General features: G+C 38.9%; 1 protein-coding gene across 1 annotated transcript in view; it reads right to left on the bottom strand.

Moving 5' to 3' along the window:
* The window catches only part of LOC137286500 (adenylate kinase 9-like), a 51,508-nt gene that overhangs the window by 16,604 nt on the left and 21,989 nt on the right, over nucleotides 1-12,915 (bottom strand). The window contains exons 17-23 of the mRNA XM_067818404.1: nucleotides 9,602-9,848; nucleotides 8,544-8,774; nucleotides 8,220-8,320; nucleotides 3,506-3,589; nucleotides 3,158-3,214; nucleotides 914-954; nucleotides 237-417 (exon numbers count right to left, since the gene is read on the bottom strand). Coding sequence (XP_067674505.1) covers nucleotides 237-417; nucleotides 914-954; nucleotides 3,158-3,214; nucleotides 3,506-3,589; nucleotides 8,220-8,320; nucleotides 8,544-8,774; nucleotides 9,602-9,848 — 942 coding nt within the window. The remainder of the gene's footprint in view (nucleotides 1-236; nucleotides 418-913; nucleotides 955-3,157; nucleotides 3,215-3,505; nucleotides 3,590-8,219; nucleotides 8,321-8,543; nucleotides 8,775-9,601; nucleotides 9,849-12,915) is intronic.

A 12,915-nucleotide genomic window follows, 5' to 3' on the forward strand; every position in this document is an offset into this window, starting at 1 on the left:
GATGCCAGTCAAGACTTCATTTATGGGATAGCATGATAAATACAAGTACCATGATCCACGAAACAAGGTTATCAACAAATTAAGGTTACATTTCTGTAATAAATTAATAATGGCATAAGTTTGGGGGTGTTTTAATGCCCAAATTAAAATCAGATTCAATTCAACTTCAAAACGAGTGTGAATCCTGATGCATATTATGAAACACACTTAATGTCAGGAAAAATGCTTGTTCTCACTTTCAACATTCTCTACCACATTTGAAAACATTTCCTCGATGTTCTTGTCATCAATGTCAACAACAATGGGTTCAATGCTGGTGCTGCCTGTGATGGTGCCATGTACAGACACAAAGTCCTTGTCATGCTCTGCTCGAAGCTTCTTAAAATCATCCATCTCAGGGCCATCTGGGACTTTTGACTGGAAGGAGTTGTCAGGACAATACAACATACAGAAACAGAGAAACATTTTATTCTCACAGTCTTTTGCTCAACATCCTGTACTTATATCACTAATTATCATTTACACCATTCCAAGCAGTTTGCCAGCCTTATAATGGTAGTCTGTGCAGGATAGTCTTCCTTTAAACAATTCCGTTGTTGAAACCATTAGGAAAAATCACCACCAGGTAAACAATCACAATTTGGGTATTTTAATCATCTGTTCTAGTCTTGATTATGCAAAGTTCAAGGGTGAAGCTTTATTGTAATACCTGTAACCATGGTCACATACCTAATGGCCGATAATGTGAGCATTGATCAATGTCATCAGCTATTCAAAAAAACATTCCCTACTATTTCTCCTTTCAAAACAACTTTTGGGCCACTTGTACTGTTAGGTGTTCCCTTATTCATTTCTATGAGTACATTTCATTTACACTTACAAGTGAAAGTCTATCAGAAACATCACAACATACCTCATCTGTTTCAACAGGTGGAGCTTCTTCCTTCTCTTTCTCTGAAAGTTGCCAAGAAAAAATTCAAAATACACTGTGAACTAATAAGGGACAACAAAACGATTTTTACAGATGTGCTGAAAAAGCTACCTGACATGAAGATATTAAAAAACATCATGTTTCTGATGTACCAGTATATATAGTATTCCCAGAAATTATTGAGAATCATGTTGCGTCATGTAACTCATTACGTTTATTAACTTCTGGCGTTTTACATAAATAAACATGTTAAAACATCATCCTTTTACAGTCTCAGTCTTATTTTAGTACTTTGTTAGACCTCCTCGCTCAGCAATGCATGCCTGAATACGCCTAGGCACACTACCCATCAAAGTTTGTAGGTAATCGTGTGACAGGGTATCCCAATACTGGACCACCTCGGCCTTCATATCTTCAATATTTCTCAGTCCCTTTTGGTTTATTCTGTCCTTCATGACTCCCCACACATTCTCAATTGGGTTTAGGTCTGGGCTGTAACTGGGCCAGTCTAAAACTTGAACATTTTCGCCCGACAACCACTGTTTTGTGTAGCGCGCAGTGTGTTTTGGGTCATTATCATGCTGGAAAATCCAATCATCTTCATACAATGTTTGTGCTGTCGGAAGAAGGTGACCATTTTGAATGTCAACGTATCTTTCTTTTGTCAAGTTTCCCGTGAAAACACACAATGGCGTCACTCCGCGAGCCGATATGCCATCCCGCATGTGAAACTTCGGGCTATGTTTTGGTAGCTGGTAGATAGGTTTGACAGTATCTTTGGTCCAAATTTTCACACAATTAGGGAAAAGCCAAATAGAACTTTCATCCGAAAAGAAAACATTATCCCAATCTTGATTTTCATGAGCCCGACACCAGTTTAAACGTTTTTCCTTTCGTGCATCTGTCATCAACTGCGAGGGAATTCCACGTTTTTTCACCCAATTAAGTCTCTGTATTTCCTGCCTAACTGTTTCATTGCATACCTGAGGACTTCCTCTGCTAATCATTTCATTTCTGATGTTCTCAACACTTTTCAATTTGCCCCTACTCACAATCTGCCCAACTCTTCGGCGATCCACAACACTGAATTTCCTAGGCCGACCTGCCCCTGCTTTGTGCTCTATCCCGGTTCCTGTTTGAATATTCTTCAAAGTTCTGTATACTGTAGACAGAGGAATACCATGTCTACAAGCTAACACTTTAGCATCAGCCTTACCCCTTTCAAAATCATCTAGAATGAGCTTTCTTTTCTCTCTTGCTGTAAATTCTGCCACGTCAACACAGGAAGCCGTCTGCTCAGACAAGGGAGATAACTCTTGACGTAATGAGCTGCCTTCTAAGCCTTCAAGAGTTGTCTCCCTTATTTGGTATGCTTAGCGTATAGTGAAAGCCCTTTTTCCAATCTTAGCATCATTAGAAAAAAAAACAAAGATTTTCTCAATAATTTCTGGGAACACTGTATGAAACTTGATCACATGATCACACAGTTGTGTGCCATTACACAAAAAAAGTATCTCCTTTGAAATTACAGGAATATTGTAACCATAGTAACATTTTACATTTTAAGAAGCCTCTCAAAGCTTTGACTAGGAATAGAAAATGTAATGACAGTAAGGAAAACACTTCATAGAAACAGACATTTCTTTGACACTTTGAGATTTGGCTATCCCCCAGTGCTGACCACTCACCCTGAGGATTAGGTATAGGAGGCAAATGCTTATCAGGAGGATTAGCAATTGTTCCCTTTTCACCTGGGCAATGTAGTGAACAAAAGAGAAGAGAAAAAAGAAACAATGAGTAGATAGACAGAAAGAAGAAACATAAAGGGATGTTCAAAAACAGAAATGAAATGTAGTGAGATAGAACAGGAAGCTAGAATTTTCTTTGAACTTTGAATGTTAAGTACCCAGTATACACCCTTAAGTTACCCCGCCATCTGCATGGAGACATGTGGTTTGGTGGACTAGTGCACAAATCAAGAGCAAGATACTTTGTTTACAATATGCCTCTGAACAAGCATTGAATGGGTACCCGGTAGAATAAGATAGCAGTAACATGGCTGCTGACCATCTAATACCTAACAGGCAGCTTGTATACTCTTCAGGGTGATAAGAATGAAATTTGAGTATACACAAACTCCTTGAATAATGTTGTGCTTTACAACATGGATTTGGGATATTATTATTATGATTATTCTTGGTTCTTCTATCTCCGTTTCAAACTCACCAGCTGTTGTGTCCATGGTCTGATCTCGACTTGCATCTTCAGATTTATCATCATCATCTTAAACAACAATTTGGAAAACAATCAGTGATTATTTTTTTATAACTTTAAGTTCAAAGCTGCACCCCCAGACACACTTACTCCAAAACCCTTGATTTTAGCCCTGACCTTCCAATGTGTAATTCTCTACAGCATATTATGCCACAGATGGCATCTGATTATCACTACAGTCTAGAGTTGACTACAAAAAACTACGATAAAGGCCGACAGTGGACAACGTCATCTACAAACAAAGAACACTAACAGCCTGCATGAAGCAAGCAGACCCAGTTCCAATGGCACAAGTGCTACCTTTGGTATTATCCCCTGGCTGTGAGTCCCGGTCATCGCCATCCGGAGACTGCCGATCCATGGACTGATTCTCGTTCTCACCCTCTTCATGACAGAAACACCATCATTAAAGTAATGGACGGCTTACCACTGGCAGGGTGCAAAACACTGGAGTAGATGTGGCAGCAGTAGGTAGTGGTAGGGTGCAGGAGGGTATAGTGAGGAGCAGAAGCATTGAGCTGTAAAGTTTCGTCAGGGAGGTGGGATATAATGTTAGTTGGAGGGTAAAGTCAGGAGCACAAGGAATAAGACTGGAAGCTGTCAGGGTTATGGGATGTAAGTCAGGAAGCTGTAGGATAAAGCATGAAAGGTGAAGTCAGAAAGCCGTGAGGTAAAGTCAGAAGCCTGGATGTTAAATTCAGGCAGCTATCAAGTAAAGTCAGAGGGATGGAGGGTAAAGTCAAGAAGCTGTACGGTAAAGTCAGAGGGATAGAAGGTAAGTCAGGAATATGTAGGGTACAGTCTGAAGGATGGAAGGTAAAGTCATGTAGCAGTCAGGTAAAGTCAGAAGGATGGAAGGTAAGTCAGGTAGCTGTAAGGTACAGTCAGAAGAATGGAAGGTAAGTCATGTGGCAGTCAGGTAAAGTCAGAAGGATGGAAGGTAAGTCAGGTAGCTGTAAGGTACAGTCAGAAGGATGGAAGGTAAAGTCAGAGAGTTGCAAGCTACAGTCAGAGGGATGGATGGTAAAGTCTGGTAGCTGTCAGGTACAGTCAGAGGTATGGATGATATAGTCATGAAGCTGTAGGGAAAGGTCAAAGAGCTTAAGACTAAAGTCTGGGAGTTGGAGAGTAAAGTCAGTGTGACAGAATGTAAACTGCACGTCAGGAGTAATATGCAAGCAGGTGAAGTAAATGCAAGTACTTGCGGCTTCATGCAGTGATGTAGTTCAACCGTGCAAGATGCATTCCATAATGTAAGCTGCAGTGCTGCCATGCAAGACACAGTCTCAAGATGACTGAATGGTTATGATGTTAGACTGGAGCTTCATGGGCTGACTTAGAGGGTAAGGCAATCAGTCAGTACCATTACAATCAGAAACTTGCAACAACATTGCCTAAAACACTGTGAGATACTAGTAAGGTAAGGAAAGGCCACAGAGAAATACAACACTTGTGAAACTCATGAGCAAAGATATGTAGCTCAAACTCATGAGCAAAGGTATGTAGCTCACTGATCAAAGGTTGTAATCAGGGCAAAACCTAGATCAGCACATCCTGAAGCAGCTAAGAAATGAAACTCTGCACATTAAACTGCAGCACCCGCTAGGAACTGTGATTGATGTCCATGGCAATAATGGCTTAAGAGTAGAGTTGTGACGATACGCCCATGCCACGATACGATACATATCACAATACTGGTAGTCCGATGCATACGATACGATACGTATCACAATATTTTGTCCATGTATACAGAAAAATAAAAGTACTGGAAATAATGTGCTGTTATGTTATCATTTCAGGGAAGGTATTCTTCTTCTAAGAAAAATAAAACACGCCATCTTGAAAGACATTTTATTAAAAATGTTTAGGTAAAGTGTCAGTAAAGTTGTGTTTTCCCAAATAATGGAACTGCAGGGATCAACATTGGCACAACTAGCTTTTTTGCACAGGCAACAAAATAGATTTGAGAAAATTATCTCAGTCGGAGCATATCCATGGCAATATTTTCCACGAAAATCTAAACAGAAGGGGAGACGGTGTTTTCGTAGACTGCTAAGTATGTAAGTATCGTGTTGAATCGATACACGACAATCATATCGATGTATCATAGCATGCAGCTCTTGAATCACGATAACTTGCGTATCGATTAATCGTCACAACTCTACTTAAGAGGACATCAGAATACATCCTCATCTGTTAACTGAACCTTGAGTGAGTGAATGAGTGAATGTTGTTTTAAAATGGTTGAAAATGTGAGCAATGGTCCTATCATCAAGACATAAAAACTCACTATCTTCCAAGTCACATATTGTAACCACTACATCCTCACTCGTCTGAGGGGTGGTGGGGTAACCTAGTGGTTGCTCCTCGATTCGATTCCTCTTATGGGATGAATGTGTAAAGTCCATTTCTATGCCCAGTCCTGTGATGTTGCTGGAATATTGCCAAAAGTGGCATGAAAACTTAATCACTCACTCTCTCACAGGTAGGCACTGGGAACATAGTCCAAGATAATATGCCAAGAACAGTTTACATGAATCAATTTCAAAGCAATGTCCATAATACACAGCCATTGTTTCCATCCAATCCTTGATTTAGTCACTGCTCTTGATGACAACAATGGAAAGAAGAAATAGGCAGAAGTGAATGAGACACAATAACCCTTGGATGAGTGAATGCTGCCTAATGTTTTAGTCAGATATATATGATGGCAGCATGTTGTTAATCAAGTCTGGATAAGGCATTGGAGACTGATTCTGACCAACAAGTTGGAGACAAGATCTGTCAGGACCAGTCACAATGACACAAAATCCAATGTCTTGCCTGTTCTTACACCAAACTTGAGGTCCTGAGGATCAGTCTTGACCCCAAAGAGACTAGATTTAACTCAAACAGAACATTATGGCCTTTAATGACAAGGAAGCAACTTAACCAGATACTTCCAAGCCCGAACAATGACATATAAGGCCAATCCTTAAAAAACTCCTGCAGAATATTTTGAACAACAGCAAGACTTGAGCCAGAGACCATATACCATACATCGATCCTACCATATATTATTATATGGTCTCTGCTTGAGCCAATACTGAGCAACCAACAATTTGCAGCACTGTAATGATGCCAACCAACCTGGGAAGACAATTACAACGGCTGATTGCGGCCATGAATGAGTACTGCAAACATTATTTCAGATTTACAAAACCCTTGCAAACCTTGCAAACCTTGCAAACAGACCTACTGTGGTCATAAACTGACAATGATGAATATACTTGGGTTTAGTCAAGCAAGCTTATTGTTAAAACTGACAAAAATAAAGACAAAATGGCTAAATACAAGAATATACAATCTTTACTGAAGACAAAAAAAAACAACTATCAAGAGTACTTTGGGAGGGTTTTTTTAAGTGAAGGCAGGGGAACACATTCATACAAGTACAAAAAAGGTTTCAATTGCCCCCAAATTTTGTTTAGTATATATAACACCCTTGCCCATGTTAGTAGAAGATATAGACACATGCAAGGCTGTTACACAGGTGCTATTCATGCTATAGTGTGTGCAACCAATAGCAGGAATCATACTTGGATGGTGCAGCAAAGAAAAACAATCTGCATAAAATCATAAATCATATCAAAAAATAAAATTTAGGTTCTCTAACTACTATGACTAGTTATATGTGTTTTTAGCAAAACTATTTGATTTAAATATTTGCATAAAATCATAAATCATGTCAAAATGGAAAATTTGTTTCTATGACTACAATTATCAATATTACTGTCTCTAGTAAAAACTATCTGATTTCAATATTTGCATAAAATCATAAATCATGACAAAATAGAAAATTAGTTTCTATGTCTACAATTATTAAATACTACTGTTTTAGGAAAAAATATTTGATTTAAATAATTCTATGTTGTCACACAAGCAACAATTTATTACAGAGATACTCATTCACTGAAGACATATTCTGAATGAGGATAATTTTTTATCAGGGAGGGTATATTATTTGAGAAGTTTGCATATTTTAATTAAATTGTTGTAGGTATTGAGGTTGCCAACCCTTCCTCCCAGACAGCATTCCAATCTTTGACAATGAGTGCCATTGCTCTACCTGAATCTCAGGCACATCTTACTGCAAATCTAAGGCGTACTGATGAAAGGATTCAATTTGAAATTAAACTACTAAAAAATATTTTTATCAAATGAGAATACAAAAATGTTTACATAACCAAGACAACATTTTTCAATTTTGAATAAATGCATAAAATACCAATCTATGTACCACAATATTGAGTCCCTGATACCATCTAAACGAACCCCTATATTCTGTGTACCAAAAGGGGTTGGCAGCATCAATAAGAGGTCAAATGATGACTTGTAATAAATTCCTGTTCTTATGCAGAATAGTCGCAATATCAGGCAATATCATTTTGAGACAATATCATTATCTGTTACTGAATATAAAAAGGTAGTGACTTCAACAAGCAAATAACCAATGTATTGTTCCCTGTAACTTTAACAAAATACAGAAAGTGTAAGAGTGAAAAATACAAAAGTTGTAATCAATCAGTCCCTTTCCAACCATGGCCATCTGTATCTATGGCACATTACAACCTCTGAGCATCCCCCTGAGAAGCTACCTCAACAAACATGTAACAGTTACAGGGTGTAGCCATGGTAATAACACAAGGACGTGACTTGTCAACCTGGTTTCAGGGCAGTTTTACTATTATAAATCCAGAGATTAACACCATCATCACCTGAATATAAGAATTGTGTATGATAAACACTTCCAAACTAACAGAAATTCTGTCAAATTCTTTCAGTTCCATCCTTTAAAGCATATTTCTTGATCTGATTCTGTGGCAAAATCCAAGAGAAGGATCTACAGATTAGGGACAAGTTTTCCAAATTAATATCAAATAATCCGTCACCTTTCTCAAACACCTACACCCCGACACTGACATGATATGAGCCCACAAACATTTCTTATCTTCCATTCTTCTGTCTTTCTTACCTTCTGGAACATCTTCTCCTTCCTCTATCCTTCTCCTTCGTTCTTCCTCTGCTGCCCGTCTAATTGCTTCCTCTCTAGCTCTCTTCTCTTCTTCCTCTTTCCTTCAAATAGAAATTTTAGAGTCAGTAAAGGTTAACCAATAGACTGCTTGTACGAGGCGAATAACAGGATCATTTTCCCATGGTCGCTGACTTGGTTGATGCATAGCCTGATGCTCATGATGTTGATCACTTGATTTTCTGCTGGCATTAAACAGCAAGCAAAGAAACACATGAAGCTAATAACAAAGCTGACGTTAGATTCTGGAGGAGCGAAACATCCCACCTCTTCTCCTCCAATTTCCTCTGTCTCTCCTGTTCCTCAGCCTCTCTGCGGACCTTGACCTTGGCATCAACCTCCTCCTTGTTCATCTCATAGTACCGCTGGTTGAGGAAGACACCATTGTCGCTGTTGTCGTTGAGGATGATGACATCATCAGGAAGGATGTTCTTCTCCACACAGACGGTCCACTGTTCACGGTTGTAGGGGAAGTTGTCGAGGATCCAACCTCCATTCCTGGAAATGATGAACACACATGTGGATCATGGCGCCATGAGAGTGACAAAGCAGGATACCACAAAGACGGATGACATGATGACTGATGACACAATGGTGACTGATGGCACAATGATGAGTTATGACAAAATGACATAATGACTGATGACATGATGACTGAGGACACAATGATGACTGATGGCACAAACAAATGACAGGGACACCAGAAATGGTGTCACACACTTCGCACACTGTACCCATGTGGGGAATCCAACCCAGATCTTTAGCATGACGAGCAAATGCTTTAACCACTAGGCTATTCCAGTGCCCATTCCTTTAATGCTGACCAGGACAGACCTGACCTCCCAGAATGCAAGACAACCAACATGGTAAATTTTGGAAAACCAAAGACATTGTGAAAGTGACACTAAAAAAGTAACCATCAGCAGATCACATCATCAGCATACGACACCTTTGGGGTATGAAGCTTGACCAAGCATAACTTCAACCAAGTTGCTTTAAAGTTTACATAGATCTGTCAGTTTTGCAAGTTTTTTCGCTCATCAACTACCTTCACACAACGCCATTAGTCTATCTTTCCTGTTACCTTTTTGATATTACTTTCACAACATCTGTCAACAAAGCTGTCATGACATATAAATGAATTGCAACATGGGAGACAATCAGTTAAGAGTCTTTACAAAAAAATTGAACAGATTTGCACCACTATATAGGTATAATTACAAGTTTGAGAATAAAGGGACGTTCTCTCATCACTGCTTTGTGTGATAACACAGAGTATTCACACACCCAGGATAATGTCTTCTTAACTACAGAGTAAAACTCACATGGGCCCTTCTGGGTTGTTCTTCCTCAGCTCTCTCTCGCAATCTTTGATGGCCGCCTCCATGACCTCGATGTATGCCTCGGGCGCCATCTGTACAGGGTTCTTCTCTGCTTCCTTCACAGCAGCTTCAACGATGGCGATAACCTCAGGGTGTGTGCTATCTACCTCCACCGGCTTTTCTTCCTTTGGCTCAGTCTTCGTCTCACTGTCCTTCTGACTGCCCTCAACTTCTGGCTTATCTTCCTTGACTGTTAAAACCATTGCAAGATTTTCAGAATTTGGGGGCGGGGGGGTCTTTTCATAACCAAAACTATATGTGATGTATCATAAACAATGACTACAGTAATAGGTATTCCACAGGCTGAAGTTCAAGATTGATTTACAAAAAAGAAATGAAATGCAATGCATACATACACCATTTACTTAGAGACTAATTGTAAGAATTGTATGATGTTCGAATTGTGAGTCCCGTGTACCCTGATCCGACACCAAATTGTTCTCATCATATTGTCATGATAATAATACTTTCCGACAAGTTTCTTCTGCTTTCCTAAACATCATGTAAAATTGAAACATGAAAATCATCATGACAATCTAAAAGAGGAAATGGTCTGAAACTTTACGCACATGATAAAACTTGTTTAAAACATTAAAATTGATACAAGCAGCTTGGAAAAACAGTATCTTGAAATATTCCAGATTTGTTCTGGTTTACAAAACCCTGACAACCCTGATAAACATGCCGTTATCTTGATATACAAAGCGAATACTTACATAAAAAAGTGAAATATAGTGTACAATGCATTGTCAACATGTTTACTACAGAGATACAGTGCACCCTGATTATAAAACCCCTGGGTATAATGTCATGTGTTTGCCAGATTTCCTGCCTATATAATACCCTGGTTATAATGCCACCCTGGATATAATGCCATGTTTTTGCCCCAGATTTCCTGCCTATACAATACCCTGGTTATAATGCCATGTGCCAATGGTTTTTGAAACAAAAGTCATTTTCCCCTGGTTATAATGCCAATTACACTGACTGCATGTAGTATACATACCTTAATTGGTTAACTAACTTGACTCAAATTAATTGACCAGACTCATTAATGCTTTAAGTAGTTTTGTCATCCCATATGGGATAAGACATGTGACAATACATTTCCTGCCACCTGCAAGAGAAATTCACCGGCCCCAAGATGGGTTGGTACTGCAGAGAATTTTCATATTGTGATATATTGCGATGCGAAAGCATAGATTGCAATATGTATTACAATATACTGAAAGAAGTTCAACACAGTGGTTACAAACCAAACGTAACCTGACTTCCGGTTTGAAATACAGAAATATCAGAACATTTCTGAGTGTTACCAACTTTTTCGAATGAATGTCAAAATACATTCGATTATTGCGAAGCCCTACAAGATGCTGGAATTATACAGTCATTCAAAGTTCATCACCTGAGACATCAACTCAGTCCCCTTGTTGGGCCTCTAACATCCATTACAAGCTGGATGTAATGCTATAACCTTTCCTGGACAAATGGAGGCATTATAACCAGGGTGCACTGTATTGTTACTGGACACAAAATGAAAGCAAAAGTATTCCGCTTCTTCCATGTATACTAAAATATCTTCAAGCCAATTTCAGCATTGCTTAGGGTATATTTTGAAACTGTTTGTAAGGGTCCACTTAATAGGCACACATTAAAACATGTTGAAAGTGTTAGAACACTTTCCTTAATGAACATAAATATTTCAAGAGAGTACATATGTGTATGATCTGGTACTCCAGTTTGCTAGACATATTAAATAATGATGTTAGTAGTTGCTGTGTTAAAGCTGGGGATAAAAGCTGTTTTCCTCCACAGGCAGATGCTTGCACCATTTCACCACTGCACCAAAGTCAGAACTGCTAATCTATGTATGACTGATATTATATTCAGTAAATGACAGTATATGATACATAAATGTGCTCTGTAAACAGTAAGACTCAGGATATCTAGACACATTCGTTTTTGTACGAATCATCCTGATAACTGAATATCTATATATCTGTCTGGATTTCTGACATCCAGGCTTTGTTGTTGTTCACGGTAAGCGAGCTTACACTTCTGGGTTAAATCACTTCCAATACAGCATGGTAGTTTTGATTTACAAATACCCTGCTGACTGGTCATTACATCAAACAAAACACTTGCAAATGATTTCACAAAATCTGCAGAAGATCAAAGCTTTGTGCAGATAAGTGAATCAATTTTGTGTTCATGTGACAGTCAGTTCATTTGTAAAATTTTCTGACCAGAAATAGAAACCCAATATGCGTTATAGAGATTCACTTTTATTATGTAAGAGATTGCTTTTTATATGAGAATTGACTGGCAGTCAAGGTCTCTAGATAGACTCCTCAACCCCCTGTCACCCCCATTCCCAGCCTCATGCAAAACCACAACCTCCTTCACTCCCTTGCTACACACCGGCATTGCTACAAACACCACTGCTATAGAAAACATCAGCATCACTATAGACAACATTGCTATACAACACCAGCATCGCTTTAAACAACACTGTTATACAACACCAGCATCGCTATAAACAACACTGCTATATAGCACCAATATTGCTATACACCAGTGTTGCATACACAGCACTGCTTACATCAACTTGCATAAACATAAGACCTGCTATGTAACAGCATGATCACACAACAACCTTGCAATACAACAGTGTTGCTATACGCAGCACTGCTATACAACAGTATGCTTACATAACAGAACTGCTATACAACTGCATGATCACACAACAACAACATTGCTATACAACAGTGTTGCTGGACACAGCACTGCTATACAACAGCATGCTTATACAACAAAACTGTTATATATCAGCATGGTCATACAACATTATTATACAACAGTGTTGCAATACAATGGCATAGCAATACAACAGTGATATACATACCACTGATATATAACAGTGTTGCTATACACAGCACTGCTACACAACATCACTGAGACTCAACAGCATGGCTATATCAGAGAATGGTTACATGCTTGCACTGCCACAGAACAGTGTGCTAAGACAAAAGCAAAGTTATTCAACAGCACCATACACAACAGCAATGTTATACAGCCTGATTATGGCACCATTCCCCTGACTACATCCCTGAGGAACATAATTCTGTGACCACATATTATTGGACACTTCTACAGAAAGCCTGAGACTGCAGGTCCAGATAAACTGTTAATCACTCTCATTGTAGTGAACTGCAAGGTTACTGAGTCAAACAATTTGCTCATAAATTTGCACAAAA

Source organism: Haliotis asinina, chromosome 6, assembly GCF_037392515.1.
Source record: "Haliotis asinina isolate JCU_RB_2024 chromosome 6, JCU_Hal_asi_v2, whole genome shotgun sequence".
NCBI classification, from domain to species: domain Eukaryota; kingdom Metazoa; phylum Mollusca; class Gastropoda; order Lepetellida; family Haliotidae; genus Haliotis; species Haliotis asinina.